At 38.9% G+C, this 25,580-nt stretch overlaps 2 protein-coding genes across 4 annotated transcripts in view; both read right to left on the bottom strand.

The window, feature by feature from the left end:
• stmA (Protein EFR3 homolog stmA) overlaps positions 1-24,974 on the bottom strand; it is a 49,790-nt gene extending 24,816 nt beyond the window's left edge. The window contains exons 1-14 of one of the 3 annotated variants that reach the window (XM_028311053.1): positions 24,817-24,974; positions 16,219-16,423; positions 14,947-15,097; positions 13,631-13,783; positions 12,940-13,038; positions 12,522-12,676; positions 11,852-11,930; positions 11,074-11,156; positions 10,830-10,900; positions 6,992-7,062; positions 6,339-6,530; positions 5,627-5,799; positions 4,526-4,629; positions 3,125-3,245 (exon numbers count right to left, since the gene is read on the bottom strand). In XM_028311053.1, the coding sequence (XP_028166854.1) occupies positions 3,125-3,245; positions 4,526-4,629; positions 5,627-5,799; positions 6,339-6,530; positions 6,992-7,062; positions 10,830-10,900; positions 11,074-11,156; positions 11,852-11,930; positions 12,522-12,676; positions 12,940-13,038; positions 13,631-13,783; positions 14,947-15,097; positions 16,219-16,423; positions 24,817-24,901 (1,742 nt within the window). In that variant the 5' untranslated portion in view covers positions 24,902-24,974. Of the gene's footprint in view, positions 1-3,124; positions 3,246-4,525; positions 4,630-5,626; positions 5,800-6,338; positions 6,531-6,991; positions 7,063-10,829; positions 10,901-11,002; positions 11,157-11,851; positions 11,931-12,521; positions 12,677-12,939; positions 13,039-13,630; positions 13,784-14,946; positions 15,098-16,218; positions 16,424-24,216; positions 24,360-24,816 lie in introns of those variants that run through there. The other 2 variants (XM_028311052.1, XM_028311054.1) reach the window with 2 other exon arrangements.
• Positions 22,629-24,125, bottom strand: Ccnl1 (cyclin L1). Its single transcript, XM_028311056.1, has one exon. The coding sequence runs from the start codon at positions 23,925-23,927 to the stop codon at positions 22,683-22,685; it is 1,245 nt and encodes a 414-aa protein (XP_028166857.1). The 5' UTR covers positions 23,928-24,125; the 3' UTR covers positions 22,629-22,682.
• Positions 24,975-25,580: the final 606 nt, after the last annotated feature.

Raw genomic sequence — 25,580 nt, 5'->3', positions numbered from 1 at the left:
CAGTTACTGTTGCCATTAAAAGAAATTAGTACCATTAGTTTTCCGCAACATGGCGAGGGTTTTTATGTTCCTGGTCAGGCTATACTTAATGTGTAAATGATGTTAGGGTTGCGGCAAAGTTTTACAGTACAGTAAAATTCGGCAAGCTACAAAATGCAAAAGAAAAAATGATACATCGGCGATCGGTGATTTAGCCACTTTTTTACACCAGACATTTTCAAAATTCAACACCGCACACCTAAAGGAATAAGGAACGGTCAAAACCACGCGTGCAGTCTGCGTGCATGATGGCGATACTACCGATTTCTACTGATCGCCGTCGCTCACACAGGCCGCACGCGTTGGTTTGGCTGAACCTAAAAATGCTAAATGCGGCGATTGAGTCGCTTTTCGGAATCTCGACGCAGCGACAGCAGTCGCTAAAACACGCCATTCCGATACCACGTCCGAACGCATGAAGTCGCAAAATCGCCGATGCTAAAAATAGCTTGTGTGTTGTGGCTCTTAAATTTAAAAAATTTACACCTCAGAGGAATGAAACGGAAGTGTTATACAATTTATTTATTTATTTTATTTATTTATTAGGTACACCAACGATAGGTACAACAATACACAATATGTTAAAAAATACGCAAAATATTAAGTAATTGCACTATCACTTAGAGGTATACACAGCTTGCAAGAAATATAAGTTGCTGCTTAGTTAGCATAAGTAAAATTATTATGATATAGAGTCGGTTGCTGTAGCCTTGAATTTGGGTAGGGACATGAAATGCACATCCAGGGGACCACTACATTTGTACAAAGATTGAACGAACCTGGAATACCAGCGCACACAATGTGTTCTCACTTTGCCGAGAAATTGCTCTTGTGATATCGCCCTTAACTTGAGCGAAATCGCAGACAAAAACTAGTCATTAATAAACCTACTGCACAAAAAATCTACTGTTCAGTTCATGGAGCGAAATAATTCCAGACAAAAATTGCACAGCGAAAATAATAGGATCGCGGTGACAATCAGACAAATTACGTGTGATCAGTAAATGATGCTATAATCTATTGTTGCGTGCTGCTAACAATACTCACTATTAGTAAACAAACTAAAGGCATGTAGGCCTGTGGCCTACCACATACATAAGAAGTTCACTTTGAACGTAAGTGGATATTTATTGGCTTTTAATCGGAAAACATGTGGATACCGTAAGGTAAATCTAACAATATAAAAGGAGAAACTGACTGACTGACTGACATATCAAAGCACAGCCTAAACGGCTAAACGTAGGCACTTGAAATTTGGAAGGGACGTAGCTTAGGTACCGTAGAGGTGCACTAAGAAAGGAATTCCCGAAATTCCCACGGGAACGGGAATTAGCGGGAAAATCCTTTTGTATGAAAAATCTAAACCGCTTAGGCTAGACGCTTGAAATTTGGCATGCAGGTACTTTAGTAAACTTAAAGCTTAGTTACAACAGGATATTGCAAAATTCCCACGGGAACGAGAGTTAGCGGGAAAAAACGTTTGTATGAAAAAATCTGATCCACGCGTACGAAGTCGCGGGCGGCCGCTAGTCTGTGTATACGAGGATAAAGACCATCGTTACTGACTCATTCATAATTACACAGCCCAAACCATAGAACGGATTGCACCGCAGAACGCAGATACTTAGAAGTATGATTTTCCAAAATTCACCCCAGCAGTGGTTCTTAACAGGTGGTCCGCGGACTACTGGTGGTCCCTGGATTGTTAATTATTTTAGGGCTGATTTTTGACATTTTGACATATTTTCCATACTGAAACTGTCAATGTGCCAAACTTATTCTTCAGTTATAAGTTATCTAACGATTGAAAAATCAGCCCTTAATGTTATAAATATAATGTTATTAATTTTTAATGTTATAAATATAATGTTAACAATATTTGCATGCCAGCTTCTGGTGGACTGTGCGGACATCTTAATATTGTAAGAACTTGTAGACCACTTTTCACGCGAATAAACTGATTTGATTTGATTTGATTTGGAGGCATTCCAAGTGGTCCACGAAGATATCGTAATAAACAAGTGACGTGACGTGATGAGTCGAGTTATCGACCTCCCCTTTCATAGGAATTTGAAAAAAAAAGTGGTCCCTGACAAGACAGAAAGGATGATGGGCACTTTTCTATGGAATCTGGGCGTAAAACCAACAGAAATGTAACTACTATTATTTGTTAGGACTTAATATCAGAAATATATTTTCATATAAATAACTACCAAAAACTCCCGGGTTTGCTTGGAAATTGACATAATGTGTAATAGTAATAGGTGCTTTATTGCGCAAACAAAAAATATTATTAATTAATATACTTATCTACTTACATTTTAAATACATTAAGTTATTTATCCATTATTATGTCCAACAGTTCAGGAGTGGGGCCAACAAATGGTATATTTAAACCATGTTCTACATTATAAGCGTAGGACCATACCTAGGTACCATTTAGAGAAATGACATGAACACAGTCATGTTTCAATGGGATTTCTACCAGTTAAGTTGTAGTGTTGTCGCATAATCGATCACGGATCGATTATTAATCGATATTGCCAAATATCGATTTATCGATTAACAATTCGATTAATCGATTTTATTGATTACCATCATTACTATCATTTGATTGTTAATTCAATTCCTTATTTTCAGCAATATAATCGATTATTGCAATCGAATAATCGATTATGATTTATTCGGTATACATACTTACTAAATCGATAGAATCTATAGTAAGATATGATACAATACTCTCAATATGATCGATAAAAGCAATCTAATTGACCTAATACTATTTTTATTACCCTAATGTGATGTGAAATACTATGGAAACTTTGCATATTCAACGACCCCTATCTCCGTATCCCCGCGTATTTCAGGATTGTTGTCATACTATGAAATGAAGTACTAGTATTAAGCTTTAATTTAGTATACTTTTTGTTTCTGTTGGTTTAACGCCCAATATGCCCATCATCCTTTGGTAAAATGGTCCCTCGTGACTTAAAGGTTAAGAACCACTGCCTTAAAGGGATGAAACGGGGTCCAAAGTTTAACGCGAGAGGAGCTACGAGCAAAAGCTGGTAAAATAAATACTCACGCGAGTACCAGCTGTAGTATGTCGCAGACGGTCTCCTCGCACGCCAGTTCGATGATCAGTAGGGCCAGCGTTGTGTATATCGCTTCTATGTTCTCTAGCGTGTTCGATTCCAGTTGTAAACCTAAGGAAAGACATTACAGTATCAGCGGAGAGTTTTAATATTGTTTACAGAATATTAGCAAGTTAGCAAAAATTTATTGATTCTAAAGCCCAGTCCGTGAGCACGTAGAATCCCGTCCAATGACCCCAAGCTGTCCATCCTTGTCGCTCGCACGTAATTATGTTGCTGTCGCGCTCGCACACTCACTGCGGGCGCGCGTCGCACAGTCGCGACAGCATTATAATGAGGGCTATCGTTTTAGCGCTCACCAGTTAGCGCCACTGTAGAGTAAGGTCCTGTCACTTGCTAGTAGCGAAGACAGTGGCACCAACTGGTGAGCGCTAAAGTGGTAGGAGGACTATCGCATTTGCACTCATCAAGATGGCGCCACTGTAGAGTAAGGTCCTGTCAATCGCCAGGGGTGCCAACTGTTAAGTATAAAAACGATAACCCTCATTACGCGCGAGCGATAAGGATAAGTAGCCTGGGGTCATTGGACAAAATTCTACATGCTCACGGACCAGACTATAGCAGTTACTGAAATAGTGATCTATCAACGCACATCCCAAACCACTGGACGGATCGGGCTGACATTTGGCATGCAGGTAGATGTTATGACGTAGGGTAAGAAAGGATTTTACGAAACTCCACCCCTAAGGGGGTAAAACGGGATCCACGCGTACGAAGTCGCGGGCGGCCGCTAGTTACAGTATATTAACGGAGATTTCTAATATTGTTTACAGAATTAGCAAGTTAGCAAGGATGTATTGATTCTAGCAGTTCTATTTTACACAAAGGATAGTGCCAGTGGACTAAAAATGCTGCCCAGAATCAACCCATAGTGCATTTTGTTCCTCAGGCCGATACTAATGTGTAAACCGAAAAGGCGGTGGATACAGGCCAATCAGCCAATTTGGAAATAATTGGGGGAGGCCTATGTTCAGCATTGGACGTCCTGTGGCTGAAATTATTAATGATGATAATGATATTCGATTTTGGTTACTGGAAACAACGTTCTGCATTCATTACACAGATGAAAATGACACCGGAAAACTATGAATTCCGTCAGATTATAATCTAACTTAACCTAGCCCATTGTTAGTTTACAATCTCATACGTTATGTTATGAACTGACGGAGTTCACAATTTCACGTTGACAGATACATAAAAAATAGAAACATGTTTGAAGTAACATATTACATAGTATTATGTGATATGTTTCAGCCGAAAGACGTCCACTGCTGGACAAAGGCCTCTCCTGGGGCAGTATTGTGTCGTTATAAATAAATTAAAAAACTTACCGTCATACAATGAGCTGAAGATCGCGTAGCCATGCTTGCTGATGAAGATCAGGTCTTGGCGGGAACACTTCTCCACAGACAGGCCTAATTCCGCGTATTCCAATCTAAAAACCATTTTTAATTCATAAAGTACTTTTAGTTTACTTAAACGCGCTAATCTCAGGAACTAGTGGGCTTATTCCACTATTCCCCATTGACAATCCTCGTCAACGGGGATTAATGAACTTTTTGTTCATTATTCCCCTCATTATTAAATAATTACAAAGTTATAGTGCGTTGTAGTTCCGCGCGACGTCACAAAGTTCTGCACTTTTACGCACTCTCTGACGTCACGGGCCTTTTCTTTAGAACTTTGGCACGCTTTATCTCTTTACATTTTCATTAGTTTTAAAAAGTGAAAAATACGTGTCGAGTAGTTTTTGATAAGCTAACTGACGGTCTAATTAAAACTCTTGCTTTTTTACCCAGGAAACATCCCTATTATTTACTTTGTTCGTGTATTTTTATATGTGTAAGGTGTTTGTCTGGCTAACATAAATCCTTTGATAGAACCACTAAAACTGACTTAAACTACAACCACAGAATAATAATAAGTACTACGTACATAAGTTTTACTTCGCGAAGGTATTTAAAAAAATGTATGCTCAATGTCATTAACAATATGGTGTAATTTAGCCTGTCTCAAGAGTCAAGCACCATTTTGTTGACAAACGTCAGTGATCGGCACTGCGCCGAAGCTATAGGGCTGACTTCGGTAAAATGATGTGACGTGAGGTGCCAAACTGCGGAAAATGGCGGAGGAAATACATGATTTAGCATGAATTATCATGAATAATATTAACTTCTTATTTACCTCTCAGCGTCTTGAGGCAACTTAAAAAAGTACATTCTGTTTTTATTATTATTTAGGCAGTTAAATACTGCACAGTATTTAGTACACTATTTTCTTTATTTTCTTCCATCATACACAAGAATACGCATGCGTGAGTCAATGTTCGCTCGTATGTGAGGCCTTGTCGAATAGTATCCTGTACGGGGCCATCATGCGTGTTTTGTTTTCGATGTAAACTCGCGGAGATGAACAGGCCTGCTACAACTTACTGCGGCGTTATAAGCGCGGGCGAGTTCCCGTGCCTGTCCAGCAGCGTGTGTAATATACGCTGCAGTATAGCGCGCGCCGCGGGTTCGCTCGCGTGGCAAACGCGGAGTAACGCCTCTAAGAATGCTGCAGGGAATGCCTTGCTGAGTTCTGTTGTCTTATACGTTGTGCCCACCTGGAAGATATATTGAAGGTTAAATTTTGGTGGGATTAGAAAATTTTGAGGTGGAGGTTTTAGGCGTCAAAAACATAACAGAGAAATAGTAGAGCTAATTTATAAAACTACGTTGCATCTACAAATTTTACCCCTTACTGTGAGCCTCATATGATGACACAAGACCACCGAAAAAAAGATGACGCATGCTATTATGATCGGAGTTATGACCTCGATTCAGATACGAGGTGATCCTTAGCAAAAGAAGTAAGAAGTGATAGACATTATTATTATTCTGTGCTTATAGTGGATGGACTGTCACTTATAGTGTACCGTCACTTATAGTAGACCGTCACTTATAGCACATAGTGGATAGACTGTCACTTATAGTGTACCGTCACTTATAGCACTTATAGTGAATGGACTGACACTTATAGTATACCGTCACTTATAGCACATAGTGGATGGACTGTCACTTATAGTGTACCGTCACTTACAGTAGACCGTCACTTATAGTGTACCATCGCTTATAGTGTACTACCGTCACTTATAATACTAACTTTGAGCAGCGACTTCAGCAGTATAGTCTGCAGCATGGCATCAGCCTTGGTGCTCTTCCCACGCTGACTACTGGGCACTTTGCTGATGATAAACATCATGATATCGATCTTCTGGAAGTCTGGGAGATGGTCAGCGAATTCTCCCAACGCATTGATGAGCGCTTCTTGGTATAACTTCTCGTCTGTTTCTTTCTGTAAGGAAAAGTTTTTAGAGTGTTAAGTATGTAATTGATTTTATTTTTGCAGGAAAACAAACAATAGTGACTGAGTTTCTTGCGCTGCTTCTTCTCAGCATTGGCTCATTTATTTTCCTGAAGCAGTGGTATACTGGGAAGTGGAAAAGTGTTTATTAAAAGCCAACTGGCAAAATAATAAATGAGTTTACTCAACACTCAGTAGTTTATTGCTTCCAGTTTATTTCAGGAGTTTTTTGAGTTTAAATAATTTGTACAGATTTTATCCTTAAAATACCTGGACAAATAACAGTTTTAGAGCAACAAAATAATCGTTGTTAAGTTATTATTGGATTTTATTTTTGCAGAAAAAGTAGTACATTAATTTATACTTGTCCTAGAAATGCCTACACAAGTGACAGCAAAAATACAAAAATATATAAAAAATAAATTATCTATGTCTCTAGTATAAAAAGTTACCTCAGAATCTCTAGCAACTGAAGCTCGTAGATTAGTCAGCAAGTTGTTAATGATCTCCAACACTGATGGGCCTGGAAATAAACATAATATTTTAATCTAAATATATAAAAGGAGAAACTGACTGACTGACTGACAGATCAACGCACAGCCTAAACGGCTAAACGTAGGCACTTGAAATTTGGAAGGGACGTAGCTTAGGTACCGTAGAGGTGCACTAAGAAAGGAATTCCCGAAATTCCTACGGGAACGGGAATTAGCGGGAAAAAAGGAATTCACGCGTACGAAGTCGCGGGCGGCCGCTAGTAAGAATATAAATCAAATAAGATAACAATGATTCCGATGATATAGAACAGTGTTTTTCAACCTGTGGGTCGCGACCCCCTGGGGGGTCGCGACATGAAAGGCGAAATGAAGGGAAAACCATGAAATCTTAAATTATTTTTATTATGTATAGGAAATTGTATGGTATGTTAGAGATTTTTTTTAAATTTTCGAAAATCTTTGAATGCAGTTCTCTTTCTGTTCAAAAATAAAGGAAAGTATTCTTTCAGAAAAAAAATCTATCTACAGTATTAAGAGTAGTTTCCCTCCAGGTGGCATTACAAAATTCCACCCTGTATAGGGGGGTCGTGAGAGGTCGTAAAAACTACCTCAGTAAAAAACAGTAAATTTTTAAAGCTAGATTTATCCGAAATCTAATTAAGCAAATGCATAAATGTTGTTTAGATTGACGAATTCGGTCCCTACAACATCTTCGTAAAAGGCATGAAAAAAAGCGAACGGTCGTCGGGAAGTCGCAAAAATTTTTTTTATGCTAGGGGGATCGCGTCATGAAAAAGGTTGAAAAACACAGATATAGAATGTTGAAACATCTCCAGGTTTGAATCATCCGGATTACAGATTCCGGGTAAATAATCACCCGGATGAAAAAATAAAACCATTCAAATGTGACATGCAGGAAGGTGCAAAATTATAAGTACGCTAAAAATCGATTCGTGTTCACACGACAGTCCAGTTTTGGATGTCTGGTCCAATCTGGATTCTGCATTACTCATAAAGTTAATATTCCTTCGGAATAGAGCAACAAAGAATGAGCGAGCGAGATGTCACTATCTGCAACCCTGTGTGATAAAAAGAGATGTGTGATGCTATCATCGTCACGTCAATAGAACCATTTTTGCAAAAGATTTGACAGGCAGTGACACATAGAGGCACAAAGAAAATTTTAAATTATAGTTTTTTATAAAAATATCGTAAAATCCTGTTTATTTTTGGAAAATTTGTTTTCTTATATAATGGTGACCTGTTCCGTCCTTGATTGTGATGTACAACAAAGGAATAATCCTGCAAAATATTCATTTCACAGGTAAATTTATTGAAATCGACACCTCCAAACTTTAGCTTTATTTTTGTGAATGCGCTTAGAATTTTAAGCACTAAGTGTGATAATTATGTTCTTTAAACATTAATTTAAGTTGTAAGCAAAGATACATACTAAATATAATAATAAATATGTTTATGCACACAGATGTTTGTACTGTGCGGGAATCGAACCCGCTACCTCCGGAATAGTAGTCCGTTTCAAACCACTACACTATACGGCCAACAACGATTATTACATCGTTAGAATCCTATTTTCTTACGTTATCGTCAGAATTATCATTTTTTAATTATTGTTTTACTCCTACTAATATTATAAATGCGAAAGTTTGTATGGATGTCTTGATGTTTGTAACTCTCATTCTTCCAAATAAATAAGTTGAATAATTTTAATCTTCTGAGTTTTTTTTTTATTTTCTTTGGCCACTCTTCCAATTCCCATATACCTACAATCCCATTCCATCCTATTCTATTTATATTATTACTGTTAGGTGTTAATTAAGATTTAATCGATATCGATATTCATGTGAAAAGTAACGACATACATACATCACTGACATGCACACATATTTATTTTTACACACACATATGACATCTCATTTTTGGTTTCGTTTGACAGCTCGTGATTGTTGCTCTATTCCGAAGGAATATTAACTTTATGGCATTACTGGATCTATACTGTGGTAAGGGCCCTTAGATCCGGATAAAAATCCGGCTTGAGCCCGGATAAAAAATGCGGCTTGACCCGGATATAAAATCTGGCTTCACCCTGATATAAAATCTGGCTTGACCCGGATATAAACTCCGGCTTGATCCGAATACAAAAACCGGTTTGACCCGGATATAAAATCTGGCTTGAACCCGGATAAAAAATCCGGCTTGACCCGGAAAAAAAATTTGGTTTGACCCGTATACAAAGGCCGGCTTACTCGCACTCGCTGTGGACGCCTGTCGCACAGTCGCGACAGCAATATAATTACGCGCGAGCGATAAGGATGGGTAGCTTGGGGTCATTGGACGAAATTCTACGTGCTCGGCGACCGGACTTTACACTTACCCACACTGTCACCAGCGGCGATAGCGACTATATTGCTAAGTACGGCGGCTCGCGCGGCGCGCACGCGTGTCCTAGCACGAGCGTCGCTCGCGCTCGGCCCGCTCGCGTCTAAGTGTTGCATGAGAGATTCTACCACGCTGTAAGGGTTCTTTCTCACGGAGACATCCTGTTTTTGCTAGTACCGTTTTTTGCAGAATCCCGTTATAGTAGTACTTTGTTTACCACAATCGCACCTGATGTTAAGTGGTACGAACATGCTGTTTGCAGTGTTCTTTTGTGTGTTCACATAACAGATCAGTTTTGCAGGGTCCTGCATTACAGGAGCCTTGTTGTGGTAAGAAGGGTCCTTAGATCCGGATAAAAATCCGGCTTGAACCCGGATAATAAAATCCGGTTTGATCCAGATACAAAATCTGGCTTAACCCGGATATAAAATCCGGCTTAACCCGGATTAAAATCCGGTTTGATCCGGATAAAAAATCCGGCTTGACCCGGAATCAAAAACCACATTGACCCGGATACAGAAACCAGTTTGACCCGGAAAAAAAACCCGGCTTGACCCGGATATAAAATTCGGTTTGACCCAGATAAAAAACCCGGTTTGACCACAGCTCGCACTCGCTGTGGCCGCCCGTCGCACAGTCGCGACAGCAATATAATTACGCGCGAGCGATAAGGATGGGTAGCTTGGGGTCATTGGACGAAATTCTACGTGCTCGGCGACCGGACTTTACACTTACCCACACTGTCACCAGCGGCTATAGCGACTATATTGCTAAGTACGGCGGCTCGCGCGGCGCGCACGAGTGTCCTAGCACGAGCATCGCTCGCGCTCGGCCCGCTAGCGTCTAAGTGTTGCATGAGAGACTCCGCCACGTTGTAAGGGCTCTTTCTCACAGAGACATCCTGTTTTTGCTAGTACTGTTTTTTGCAGAATCCCGTATAGTAGTATTTTGTTTATGCATTTGACCACAATCGCACCTGATGTTAAGTGGTACGAACATGCTGTTTGCAGTGTCCCGCAATAAATCGAACCGTTCACATTTTACAGACACTTTTGTGTGTTCACATAACAGTTCAGTTTTGCAGGGTCCTGCATTACTGGATCCTTGCTGTGGTAAGAAGGGTCCTTAGATCCGGATAAAATTCCGGCTTGAACCCGGATAATAAAATCCGGTTTGACCCAGATACATAATCTGGCTTAACCCGGATATAAAATCCGGCTTAACCCGGGTAAAAAATCCGGTTTGATCCGGATATAAAATCCGGTTTGACCCGGAAACAAAAACCAGATTGACCCGGATACAAAAACCAGTTTGACCCGGACAAAAAATCCGGATTGACCCGGATAAAAAATCCGGTTTGACCCGGATACAAAATAAAAAATCCGGGTACACTTACCCACACTGTCACCAGCAGCAATAGCGACAATATTACTAAGCACGGCGGCTCGCGCGGCACGCACGCGCGTCCTAGCACGAGAGTCGCTCGCGCTCGGCATGGATTTTTTATCCGGCTTGACCCGGATACAATTCCGGTTCAACCCGGATACAAAATACATAATGCACACTTACCCACACTATCTCCAGCAGCAATAGCCACTATATTACTAAGCACGGCGGCTCGCGCGGCACGCACGCGCGTCCTAGCACGAGCGTCGCTCGCGCTCGGCCCGCTTGCATCTAGATGCTGCATAAGAGACTCCACTACGCTGTAGGAATACTGCGCCTGAAAAAGAAGATTGAACCTTATTGTAAGGGCATAAAGTTCAAAATCTATTAAGAACAATAAAATTTTAATTTGGTTGTAGGTTACATGGTGATGTAGGTAGATGTGCCATAAGAAAAATGATTTTGTATACTTACGAGCAAAAATATGGAATCACCCCTTTATGTTCGAGCGGTCTTAAGAACTGAATGACTACGTATTGTATGTATCTATGCTATCAATTTTAAGTTTATTATATCTCCTTTAAAATGGTACCATTTTTATTGATCTTATATTAGTCATTTAGTTCTTATGATCGCTCGGAATAAATAGGGTGATTCCATATTTTTGCTCGCGAGTGTATATTTTCACTCTCCGGGGGCCACGGCATATGCTGAGTGGGGTCCCATTGCGATGGACATCGCTGTGCGACAGGGTGGCACTGCTCAGTTTACTTTCTCTTCCATTGTATGTTTTATGTCACCTCTGTTTTTTTACTTACATCTTTTGTCTTTTGTGATGTCCATGGCAATAAATGTTTCTTTCTTTCTTTCTATTTTAAGCCTTATTTTAAGGGTAAAAAATTCAAAATCCATTGGGAAAATCATGATTATTGTGATCTTCGCACGCACCCGGCGCTTGCTTCCGAGAACATTGAATTTGAACCTAATAAGGGTTTAAAGTTTCTTTGGGTATGTTAACTCATATTTTCATACCTGGATCGAGAACATAATAATCTTGAAAGTGTGCACGGCGAAATCATTTGGCACCCACAGCTCGTGGCGGTCGAAATGTCTGCAACAAAATAATTTAAATTATTTCAAACATCTAGGAAACCTACACCCAAAAAAAACTAAAATAGATGATGTTTCAGATAATAGAGGACTCTTCGCAGAGCAAAAGCTCCATTATGAACTTCTCCGCTAGCCACGTAGGCGTCTCCGCTAGCTTTAGGGGCGTCTCCGCTAGCCCTGGGGGCATCTCCACTAGCCACAAGGGCGTCTCCGCTAGCCACGGGGGGTTCTCCGCTAGCAATAAGGGCGTCTCCGCTAGCTACGGGGGCGTCTCCTCCACTCTGTCGCGTGTCCTCTGAGGCGCGCTCCCCTAGCCGCGGGGCGTCTCCGCTAGCCGCGGGTCGTCTCCGCTAGCCCTGGGGGCGTATCCGCTAGCCATGGGGGCGTCTCCGCTAGCCGCAGGGGCATCTCCGCTAGCCACGGGGGCGTCTCCGCTAGCCGCGGGGGCTTCTCCGCTAGCCACAAGGGCGTCTCCGCTAGCCGCAGGGGCTTCTCCGCTAGCCGCAGGTGCGTCTACGATAGTCCCAAGAGCGTCTCCGCTAGCCACGAGGGCGTCTCCGCTAGCCGGATTCTCCGTCTTGCGAAGACTCACGTGAGCACAGGCCGGAGCACGCTGCGGATGTGCCCGAAGGACGCGCGGCCCACTAGTTCCCTCAGACAGGCCTCCGCTAGCCGTGGGGGCGTCTCCTCCGCTCCGTCACGCGTGTCCGTTTCCATACAAGACACTGTCTCGTATTTCTCCGCAGTCTGAAAGGCAAGCGAAGGGCGAGCTATAATTAAGACACAACATCATTTTTCGGGCAAAACTTATCAACGGAATATATCTGCCAAAAATTCACTGGTATTTAAAAAAAAAGTAGGGTGACCATATTACTGGTAAAAAGCAGGACTGTTCCTAAAAAAATAATCTCACTACACATCAAGTGACTAGGAAATTTCTTGAAAATTGAATCGTAAATATTATAATTTAATGCCTTCTGAAACTGCAATCGTTTGATAGCTGCTCTTACCTGCATATTGTAAAGTAGCGAGGGCACAATCTTGTCCATGTGCTGCGCTTCCCAAATGTTCTCTACCAGGTCATCCGACACTGTCTTTCTGATGACACCCTAGAATGTGAAAAAGTGGCAAAAATTACACCAACTGAATGGTATAGCGCACGGATTTCCTAAATGAGAGGAGGGGCAAAGACCTTCATAGGGGGGTTCGGGCCATCTGTGTAGTTAAATGTAAAAAACCTGCAACCGCTGAGAGAATGCATTCCGGACTGCTCGATACGACCAATAAATACTCTGGATGAGGGGCACGAAAGTTTTTTATGGTCAAAAGGAGACGTGTCTCAAATAAGTTAGGGAACCCCTGGTATAGCGAAATTTTTGAAATCAAATAGTTGTCTTTTGTCACACAGTAAAAATAATATTATTACTAGTTGCATACGAAGCACATCCGATTGTAGTCTGTCTCTTATCGACTTTATTATACTACGGTTAAAATTGAGGGTGTGTATGTAATGGAAAGTGATGACTAGGCCTCAACAAGATTCTTCGAGCTTCACCCGAAATCTTCCTCCAAAGAGGAGAAATCCGGAGGAACTGGCTATTTCATTTATTATTTGGAGACCGAATAGTAAACGTTTTTACTTTTTTCTTTCTCTTGACTATTCAGGTTCACCTTTGAATTACTGAACAGTTGTTTCCGTACCTGCAACCCCTGTATCCCGGCAAGCCGTATCTTGTCTCTGGTGGCCGCATCGCTGTGGTTGCTGTGGCACATCGCCGAGAACTTCGATACGAAGAAGTCGTACCGCCTGTGGTATGAGGGGGTGTCCTCTTCTATGTTCGCGAAGCGGACAAACTGCGGAAATTACACTTATTTTAAGCTTTATTGCGCACAAAATAGGGTTCGTTCGTTTCAGCTGAAAGACGTCCACTGCTGGACAAAGGCCTCCCCCAAGGATTTCCACAAAGACCAGTCCTGCGCCGCTCGGATCCAGGCACCTCCCACGACCTCCACCAGATCGTCGGTCCACCTAGTGGGAGGCCTGCCCACGCTACGTCTTCCGGCTTGTGGTCGCCACTCAAGAACTTTCCTGCCCCAGCGGCCATCAGCTCTACGAGCTATGTGCCCCGCCCACGGCCCCGCACGGTCCTGTGGGCGGGACAAATAGGGTACAGTACAGAAGTAAAACTATGTACTGATTCGACACAATTTTCTTCTATGTTGACTGCAATAAACTGCGGGGATTATTATTTGAGTAAATTATCGTAACGCGAGATATTATGCAAACAAAAATGCTACTTTATTTATCAATTAATAAGAAATAAATTCATGTAGTTTCCTAATGAATGTAAAGACGTTGGACACCGCAAAGCTCGCCAATGAGCCTCTAACGATATTATCGTGTCTTATTTCTCGGCAGTAAGACTTAATAATACCGGTTCTAATTATCGCTGGTCTCCAAACTAAGCCAGGCCTAGCAACTTGATCGCAGACAAAACACAAAAATATCTATCACTTAAGTATAAATAAAAGAGTGCTGTGTCTAACTTAGAAACACTAGATTTTCACAGTCACGTGGTAAATACTCATGTATCCACGAAAATTGGATCAAAAATACATAATTGGATTAGTCGCATATTATGTAAAGGCAAGCCTAGTAAGTTCGTCTAGCTTCCCTATCGCTCTAATATTTATAATATTCTTACCGGTCAAAGTGAATTTTTAAAAAAGCTCTGTTAGCGAATTCTCTTCATCGAAAAGGTTGTCCAACTATAAATATTTAATGGGGACAGTCTCCAAAGTTTAATAAATTATTTCAAAGACCCTTTTTATGTTATTTATTCATAACATTACTTAAAGTTTACTTTTTACTACTAGATATTCTACTACTTCTAGATCTGTCTATTTTTATTAGAATAGTATACAACAAAAATCCCTTTGTTCAACAAACTGAACATAAAGGTACTATAATAGAAATACACAAAAAGAAGGGACATAAAAGCTATGCTAATACTCACGCTTTGCGTAGCCAAGATCTGCAGCTGAGGGTCGGTGGACTCCAGCAGTTTCTGCACCATCTTGAGGAAGCTCTCCACGAATAAGTTGAGGGTTTGCGAGTGGCACGCGAGTAGGAGCTGGTCCATGGCCTCCATGGCGATTATTACGAAACTGGTGAAAAAAAATAGGAAAGGTTTGATTTAAATTCTGTCTCGTCATAGTTTCTGAGAAAGGGGGGAGGGCAGTTTGAGCATACAGATTTTTAGGCAAGATCTCCGCATTATGACATTCAAAGACCAAACATAAGCTATAACATCTATGACTTTTATCATAAATGTTATTCATGTCCGACACATGCATATTTAAGTATGGCGTTAATTTTGACTAGCTTATGCCCGCGACTTCACCCGCGTGAAATTTAGTTTGTCACAGATCATCATAAATTATAGCCTATCTATATGTTATTCTGGGTTATAAACAATAATACTGTAAAGTTTTTGCGTGAAAGAGTAACAAACATCCAGACATCCAAACTTTCGCATTTATAATATTAGTAGGATGTGTCTATTAAATTCGGCGTATAGAAGTCTAGTATAGAAGTAAGCATCCAAAGAACGCTGCGTACTGCTTTTTTCATCTTTCGTCGTAAGTCTGTCCCATCATCCCATGCCATTAATAAGAATTAGTGTTGGTACCTTGGTAAGCGAAAATGGCTTTAAATTAATTTACTCATTCATCTATATTAATTTACTATTCTTGTTAGTATTAATGAATGTAACGCCTACATAAATGCGTGAAAGGCATTAAAATATATCAAGAAACAATAACTTCCAGCGATAGCGTCGCTATAGGCAATCAATTAAGTGTGCCTTACAACACTTTGCTTTGACGGAAGCAATGATATAACTGCACTCGAGATAAACTTATCAATCTGACAAGCGTGTTGAGAGGTATGAGCTGAAATGACTGGACTGTTATTAAATCAACAAATGCTTCAGTTATTGATCCTAACTAATGGGTTCGTCAAAGCCATCCAAGGGGCTAAACAGTAGTTACATTAGTGTGAAATCACCTCACGTACCTAATCCAGTGAAGCCATTTTGGAACGACTATTAACTTGGATACTTTGTCTATGACACGTTGGATACGACTCTTTCGCCCGTATTCACAAACGCTACTATGAGGTCTCACAGTGCACGTGGACGCACAGGGTCACACGCGAACCAATCACAAAGCTCTATTAAACTTTTCTTCCACAAATCCCAATCAAGTGTTTGACTCCATCAACTTACCCATGTCTCCTCCTATAGATATCCCTGGAAGCTTTCTGGAACAGGTATTCCCCGATCCTGTCCAGTTTCTCCGGGCTGGACAGGGAGTAGAAGGTAAGCTTCTCCATGTTGGACTTGACGAGCCCATCCTGAGGGGATGCAGGGAATATGTTGTCCACCAGCCGCTTGTAGCGAGGCCGCAGCGCTGAGCAACAGCCGCAGCAGCCTGGAGAGAAGCAGAAGAAGATCACCAGTATATCAGTATAGATATCAGTATCACCAGTAGCGAATCGAAACAATAGAAATCAATTTTTATCGCGGTCTCATGTCACCGCGGCTTATTACACTATTCCCCCGTTAACACCAATTGGAGCTTAAAATGGGGAATATTGAACTAAAAAGTTCATTAATCCCCATTACGTTAAAAATAAAATCCTAATATAACGGGGATTAATTAACTTTTTAGTTCATTATTCCCACTTATAATCTCCCAATTGGCGTTAACGGGGAATAGTGGAATAAGCCGTCACCGCTTAGGGTTCCACAGGATATTGATGGCGACAATGGTCCAATGGTGTGAGTATCTGTCGGACTGGCCGATTCGAGATCCGAAAACAACTGGACTATTCTGGTGAACTTACTCATAATTAATGGGACTTTAGCGAATCTCCTAATTGTATAATATTCTACTAGGATACATACTTAAACAATAGGTACGATAACTATTGATTTATAGGTGCGTGACAAATAAAAAAATCGCCCATGGAATGTTGATGATCTTTATTGGCTATCATGTTGAAACACTTGTATGAAGGTAAAAACATGGGCCGCGCAGTGTGATTGCAGTTACGTCCCGAAAATTATCGAGGTTAACGCATGTAAAGTTTCACCAACTTCCTTCATTATAAATTATGGGAAATATCGTAAATATTAATCAAACTAACTGTGCCCGCGACTTCATACGCGTGAAAAACAAAACATTTTTCTTTACTGCTCCGCCCTTGAGGCTGTAGGGTGAAGTTATTAACCTAAAGCTTTCCTCGATAAGTGGGCTATCCAACACAAAAATATTTCTTCAAATCGGACTAGTAGTTCCTGAGATATAGTCGTAACTCAAAATTACTCAAAAAAAAATATACAGGGTGTTAGGTAAATGGGTATATGAGCCGACACTAGCCCATGTTAACATATGCATATAAATGGTATGGTGAAGTCAGAAAGGATGATGGGCACAAATGTATGGAAAGTGGTACCCGCTCCAATAGCCATAACCAATATACAGTGTGAGTCACGTTAAAGTGTACATATGAAAATAGATGAAACTAGACTTATTTTTATCGACAAAAAAGAGGTCAAAAATTTTTTGAGATTTTTTTAAAAATTTTATAGAATTTTTTTTCTTCCAATTACTTATTGTAAAGAAAACGTAATAACTTTTAAACTAAGCGGTATATCCTGATAAAATAAAAACAGTAATAATGCTAAATAATAGGCGATACTAAAAAAATACATAAAATACACAAAAAACAAATAATAAAAAATTATACTTTTTGAAAAAAATTTGCTTTTAAATTCGTGTTTTTTTTTTTGGTAATTTGATAAATTTCTCCAAAAAATGCCCCTATAACCGGTGGTTTTTATTACTTTGTATTATTCTCTATCGTTTTACCTTCGTAAAACCAAAAATCGCATGTCTCTATCCCTATCACAACGTTTGCAATGATCATGGTATGGTCGTAACTAAAAATTACTCAAAAATATTTTTTATAGAATAGGTTCATGTAAAAAAGTCTTACGACATCATGAAGTATTGCAGCTACAAAGATGGATAATAGCTAGCACTAATTAATCGAGAAACAAGAGACTAATCATACTTAACGACCGATATCCTTCTTAGAATCGTCCTTGACCATTGCATTGACATTAACAGTGTCACAAAGCTATTTACTTATTATTTTGCAAGAACCATGTGTAAATGAATCATAAATATCTATAATGAAATAAGGATTGAAAATAGGCTATTAATAAATAAATTATTCCAATAAGGAAATATATTTTCTATAGCCTGACCAGGAACATAAAAACCCTGGCATAGAGGCGCGTCAATCGCATTTGATAGTGCAACACTGAGTACAGTCGTTTGTCCACAGTCGTACCTGTGTTAAATTAATAGGCTAACTTTATGTATCAGGATTCAGGATTACGGGCTAATTTGATATTTTCATAAATTAACCAAAAAATATTATTATAGGTAACCTGGTTTAAATAAATTAAATGAAACCATCAATCGAGCTAGTAGGATTTATTTTATTATTCATCAATAATCAAATTCAGAACTTGAATATTCAACTGCAATATATGTTTGGTCGTGAACGCTTCAACCTCGGTACTTCTTTCCCAATTCCATAAAATTCAACACTTAGAAAGTGACACAAAATTTTAAAATAGGTAGTTGAAACAAACCACAGCTAATTTTCATAGTGGACTGTAGTCTGTACTATACGATAAACATGACAGTCAATTTGACAACCTTTGTCGGAAACATTATTCAATGAAAATATTGTCCGAACCCTTAGTATTTCTCTTCGACAAATACTTTAACACATTGTGAACCACTTTTCTTTCACGACTATAAAAAGATTTTAGCAATTTAATTCACAAAATCAATTGCGCACATTTAAAATAAAGTTTGTTTACACTTTGACAGCAATAGACTGACATGCAAGGTGACATGTCAATGAAGTTTTCAGTTATAGATGACCCACGCTGAACTGTCCCACCAAACTCAATGACAGGGGGGGCGCCACCATCGTTCAACTATACGGTTTCCAACATGGCAAAAATCTGAACCAGCGATCCGGCATTGACGGTGGCGCCCCACTGTCAATGTCATGCATAGGACAGTTCAGTATTTTGGAACTATACTGTTGCCATTAAAAGAAATTAGTACCATTAGTTTTCCGCAACATGGCGAGGGTTTTTATGTTCCTGGTCAGGCTATAATTGTAATAAATGACATCATCTAAGCATAACTAAACCAAATAAATATGGATATTTGTATGTAATTTACATAACGTACTTATCCAAAATTTTACTAAAATCCATCCAGCGGATCCATCAAGGATTAAAATAAATGACCTAATAGTATTTTTCGTTTTTTCGCGCGTTTTTACTTACATGTCATATACACTGTCCGACTGACGAAGAAGCAGGCTCTATGGGCGATTTTATTCAGTGGGATCATAGTTGTGATTTGTATAAAAAAAAGTTTTAAAATTAGTTATGCACTCTCACTCCCCAAAACATTTGCTAAATAGTCTTGATTTCAACATGAATTAAAATGCACACTATCACCGACTTAAGATATTCTGATTATAATCTTTTTAATAACTGTTTTAAAATACATTTTACATACACACATAACTTTCACTTCATTGACACTGCACTATTTTTCAAAACGTGTCCAACTGAAATCCAACCACTTTTGAAATCGCGTACTTTGGTCACTATACTCACTATGTAAACTATTAAAATGATTTATCGTCTGATTTTATGAGTAACACATGTCATGCCGACGACTAGTATGTTGGAGGAGCTACTCAGCACTGATAAGGAATATTGTAAAGATAACCCACATCATAACACTGTAGGTTATCTCATTATTATGTTTTCCTATATTCTTAGAGGAAATATTTAATGAAATAACCCAGATTTTGGTGATCTATCACTTGTCACAATGTTCAAGGCCAAAATTAATATGTGTTACATTACATTTCTATTGCTTCACTAGGTGGAGGCAAACAATAAAAATATTAACAAGTCCTAAATCCATACAAAATGCCTTCGTAAATTCGGAAAACGGATCCCCTTTGCTACTCTAACCACTATTACCTACTTTACTTTTGCTCAGGGAATTAAATATTGTACAGAAAATGCTAATTTCTACTTATAGTCAGTCCGCTATTACGTAGTTTTTATAATAATGTCTACACAAGAAGATCGATCACAAATCAATAAGAATAGTAAGTAAGCTGATCTCTCACAAAGTCACAAGTCAACGTGTCAAAGTAACCTATAAATACGCTTTTCTAAACAGACCACGTTTTTCTCCTATAAACCGAACAAATGAAGCATGACTGCAGTTTTTGCGCCATTGTTATTAGGAATTGTAATTTTATAGCGACTTTGAACTGAGAAACCTGCATTGCTTGTCATAATTATGCAAAACGTAAGACAACTCGACCTCTGAAGTTCAAACTACATATTTTCAGAGAATATGTTTAGCAAAACGTTATTTTAACGTCCATAAAAGAACTAAAAACAATCAATACTAAAAATTGACAAAAAAAAGTTTTGAGAGAAGTCTCACAAACGCATGGTGACCCTACACTTCCAAATATCTTTCCGCACTGCTCTATTTCAAATTAAACTTAATGACAAAGTGATAGAGTTTAAATTAGATTGACGAGTTTCAGTCATGTGTTACAGTTAGGTACATTACGTGACAAGTAACACAAAATGTAAATAGCTAGTATTTATTTGGATATTATTTTCTTAAATCATACCTAATAAAGTAAACATTTTAAAAATATTAAATTTCGTTAGGTGTCTATGGACAAAAATAGCGTTACTTTCTTTAATAGTAAGAATATGATAGAAGTCTTAAGAAAAAGCTAAAATTAACATCAAAACAAAATATGAATCACCAAGCGGCGTGGGCATAACAGAGAAGGCTCTGATATACTGAAATATTTTATGAAAGAATTTTCAGAAATATCTATTTCAAGTAAATACTTATTCACTTTCATTTTTATATCCCAGAACCGTGTGCTACTTTTTTTAGGACTACCTATTTAATTTTCAGGACTGCTATCCACAACTTTTTCAGCAACTAAATTAATTATCTATTTATTTAGCCTGTATCCATTGTGACTAGACACAGACACCCGGTATAACCAATAACCACCCCTAACATTGTCAGCCCCCTAAACAAGTTAAACTTTTTGATGGAATCGAAAATCGAATCCGTCATAACTCGATACAAAAAAGGGCCTTTCGACCACTTTTCGACTGGTTTGCGATTTTAATGTGCACTTTGTCTAGACCCACAGGTCAGGTCACAGACATCACTATTAACTATTACTTCGAAGTTCCCTTCGCGGCGTCTGAAAGGTGTCGCGACAAAATCCCAACTGGCTATAAATACATCGTCTGAAATAGACATGATCAATGGAAGGGAAACTGTAGGCCTGTCGGCGACATTTGCCTACGCTCTTTTGTAGGGTGAGCGCGTCACGTGGTAAGATACGTACGCCATGGTTTTTTAGGGTTTCGTAGAAGGAAAAAGCGGAACCCTTATACGTTCACTGTTTTCCGTCTGTCGAGTCAAAACCCTTTTTCTCAGGAACGCGTGGAGGTATCAAGCTGATATTCATATCAAATACTCAGGTCTACTGTCCCTTAGAGCTGTGTAAAAATCAAACTTCTAAGCCAAGGGCAACACAATCAAAAGTAGTACAGCCGTTTATGCCGCAAATTTTCGACACTCGCAAGGAATCGAACTCAGAATCTTGAAATTTGGGACGAAGCAACGTCTAATAGCACAGAAAGGAAATATTGCGAATTTACTTTAATACCTACAGGTTTGTATGGAACCCTCGGTGCGCGAGTCCGACTCGCACTTGGCCGGTTTTTATGTTGTCTAATATTTGTAGAAAGACATAAACGGCCTGGAATAAAGAGCGAGGATGTTCTTGGATATAATTAGTAATTAATATCCGTAAGCATTTCACATTTGGTGTATGACATCTAGTCCAAAGCTAGCTTAGAAATCTACATAATTACTTACTTATTGTTGTAGGCCAATGATGTAATCACATTTAAATAGAATGACTTCTCTTTTTCTGTTAATAGTACCTACCTACATAACAAAACGTAAACAATATGAACAGCTATTTTGGAGCGGGAATCGAACTCGGCGATCCTCTAGCTAGTGTAGTAACTTTCGACGACTGCGCCAAATCGCAAAAAATGCATGTGAATACAGACCACAAGCGATTTCTACCTTAATAAATAATGATTTAGAAACAAATATATTGAGATTTAGTTTGCCACGGTCAAAGTTCAACTGAAGTTACAAATCTGGTAATGTACTCACTTGTTTTCAGACTTTATGATTAGTCCTAAAGCCTGCCTAAAACGCACTCCTGACGTCACATACTACTCAGCGCAATAACAAGGTTTTAACGATAATATTATACTGTGTGTGGACAATTAAATTCTATAAAAAATACATAAAGAATTTATTTTACATGACATGAGCATGAAAGAGTTAAGAAATATTATACAAGTGATACTACAAATGAGTTTTTTTAGATAATCTCCTATGTTGTATGTCATATTCTAATTGGATTCGAAATAAAACAAGAAAATATTTTAAAGTATGTTTATTAATCAAGAGTATTGTTAATTTATAAAATACAGAACTAGTGCTTTCTCTTATCGTCTCTACTGTCCCTACTTGACTTAGCACGGTCATAGTCATCATATTTCCTAGACGTCACTCGACTGCGTTTATCATCAGATCGTCGATCCCTAGGCCGCTCTATCTCCCGTTCCCTTGATCTTGACTTGTGCCGTTTACTCGAGTAGTCACGCTTCCTCTCGTATGGTGAACGGGATCGTCTATCTTTCTTTGACTTATGACTAGTATGGTATTTCGAAGACAGTGGCGGTGTCTTTGGTGACTTATCCTTTTTAGATTCACGTCTTGTGTCTTTTGAAGTCGATGCTGCTGGTGATTCAGCTTTCTTTTCATTTGCTTTAGCAATTTCCTGATCTTTCTGACTTTGTATATGCTTGTTCGCTTGATAAATTTTACGTAAATTGTCCACTTTATGCTCCAACTCGTCTGGGTTAACTTTAGCACGTTTGTACAGCTGCAAAATTCTTATACACACTTCCCTGATTTCTTCTTCTGTTACTCTGAATAACAAGAACCAATGGGGGTTGTTGGGCAGCGGCAGGCCAATCTTCCGTGCCGTTAAGTAAATGCAAGCACAAGCTATCGTCTCTGGAGGGAACCTCATAAACACATCAGTGCGGAGAGCATCGTTCATGTAATTCCAAGCCATTTGCATGAGTTGACGGTTCTTTTCATACTGTAGTAATTGTAAGTAGACTACAATAAGCTTGTGCGGGTGTTTGACGTGAACGCAGAATCCTAATTCCTTCAAAATACGCCTCTCCGCTTTTATCACTTGGTTTTTTAGCTCGATGTAGTTATGGTCCACAATCAACGGGCTAATTGTCTTCTGGGCTCTCACTTGCTTGATATGATGGAATACATTGATCACATCTCTAATCCTACATGGCTTTTCTTCGACTTTAGATGCTAAGTAGATACTTCCCATAGCCATAGTTTCCATGGGGTATCTGACAAAGGATTTCGAGTAATAAAACCTTTGGAGATATATCTGGCCTGTTGCCATGGCAACTTGGGGCAGTCTCAGCAAGATCCCGGCGGTCTGAATCATTTCACATCCCAGGATACGAAGGTCAGTCTCGGTTTCTATGTCGAGGCCATCTGCTTGTGATGGCGTCTCCTTGAAGGCCGATTCCGGCAGCAGACAGTTGTATAACGTAAGCACGATCTTTCCATAGTTTTTCTGCGGTTTTGCAACCGTCGTCGTGCTACTTTTCGCCGTACTCGGTGCTGCAGTCGCTGTCATGATGCTTTCACACAGTGCAACTTTGTATAACACGTTTTTCACCGACTTTCTTTGAAGACACACAAATTCGAACTTATAAGTCAATTTTTAGAGGTCTTACAGTCATTTTAATAGCACATTACTGAATAATACCACATTTTTTACGAGTGAAACACGAAAAATGACGAATCTGACAGCTCGTTTTGGCAAGATGGCGCCACATATGTACACAGACGTCAAACTCAAAACTTGTAAACAAGTTTTTAGTAAATTTTCAGCGATAAAATAGTTATTCAATACTTTTACGTACCTTGAGCCATTATGTTCTATGTATTCTAATATCCAGATGTTAAAATAAAGAACTAACAGCCACAAAATTAAAACAGAAACCAAATCATTGTATGAGTCAACTAATCAATTTCTGAAGTTGCGTTTCGTTTAGTTTTATCCACATTAAACATGCATTAAACCGAATCGGACTTAAAATTGTTTTCAAAAGATACCTCTAGCTCCATTTAACGACTTAAATTCCGTACAAGGTAAGCTAATTAAGCTAATAACTTAATAAGGTAATTTACTAAATGACAAAATTAGTCATCTTTTTTTGTCAGTTGAATGATGAATTAAAACGCTCTTTATAGTAGGTACTCTGTTTAATCTGTGGAACAAACTGCGGAAGTTCCATTTCCGGGCGGTAGATTTGAGATAAAAATCAATACCACAAAATTAGGTGCGTTAGTTTTTGTGATCAGATAAAAATGCTATTATCATGACCCAAACAAATTGCTCCTAGGTGATTAAAACACGCCAATTTTATCTATTGCTTATTGCCGAGACAATAAGGCTCATGTTTAATGAAAAATAAATCGTAGATTGATTTACTTAATAAAAACAAAAGAAAAATACTCACATCCAGGATCTGTGCACTTCTGAACAAAGGAGTCCAGAAAATCATGTCCCTCGCCCGATTCAAAGCAACATTTTACGAACGACATTTTATAGATTTGAATTGACAAAATTAATAAAAACTTTAGGTAAATATCTCAAATCATTAGATAACAAGAATATATTTTTTTACAAATTATTTTTAACAGGCTGTAAAATACCATTTAACAAATCACGAAATTGTACTAAGAGATCCAGAAGGAGTTTTTTTATTTATAAATAATTGATTTTCACTTAATAAATAAATAAAATTATCGTTATTAAATTATAATGCTTCAAGGATCACTTGTTTTGAACACATTTTTTAAAAATACATTGCACTGTATATTGCTTATGTTGTAGCCTTGTAAAGAAAATATTTTAATTTGCCATAATTAGGTCATTTAGGTCACATTTCAAATAAAAACAGGGTCGGACTTTTTTTAGTTAGGCAGAATGTCAGTCAATGCAAAAATAATACATGTAACCCAACAAAATTTAGTGACAAACAATATAAAGTAGGTTTCTACGTGTCTAGGAGCATCGTAATTTGGTCGCATAATGCGCCAGCGAATGCGGAACTGAAAGAAGATAATGGCGCTAGTGTAGCGACATGTACAGAATCATCCTACAAGTTGTTTCAATATTTTGCGCCAGATGGCGTAAAGTAATACTAAAAAATAGCGATAGATGTCGCTAAGAGTAAAACCCGCAAAAGTTGGTTGTCTCAACTCAGAACTTTTACAATGT

Source organism: Ostrinia furnacalis, unplaced genomic scaffold (genome assembly GCF_004193835.3).
Source record: "Ostrinia furnacalis isolate ACB-3 unplaced genomic scaffold, ASM419383v2 OfSCF3159, whole genome shotgun sequence".
NCBI classification, from domain to species: Eukaryota; Metazoa; Arthropoda; class Insecta; order Lepidoptera; family Crambidae; genus Ostrinia; species Ostrinia furnacalis.
This window is presented reverse-complemented; position numbering and strand designations above follow the sequence as displayed.

Excerpts from the sequence above, each read along its gene's own strand:
- Ccnl1 (XM_028311056.1), bottom strand. The coding sequence starts at position 23,927 with ATGACAGCGACTGCAGCACCGAGTACGGCGAAAAGTAGCACGACGACG.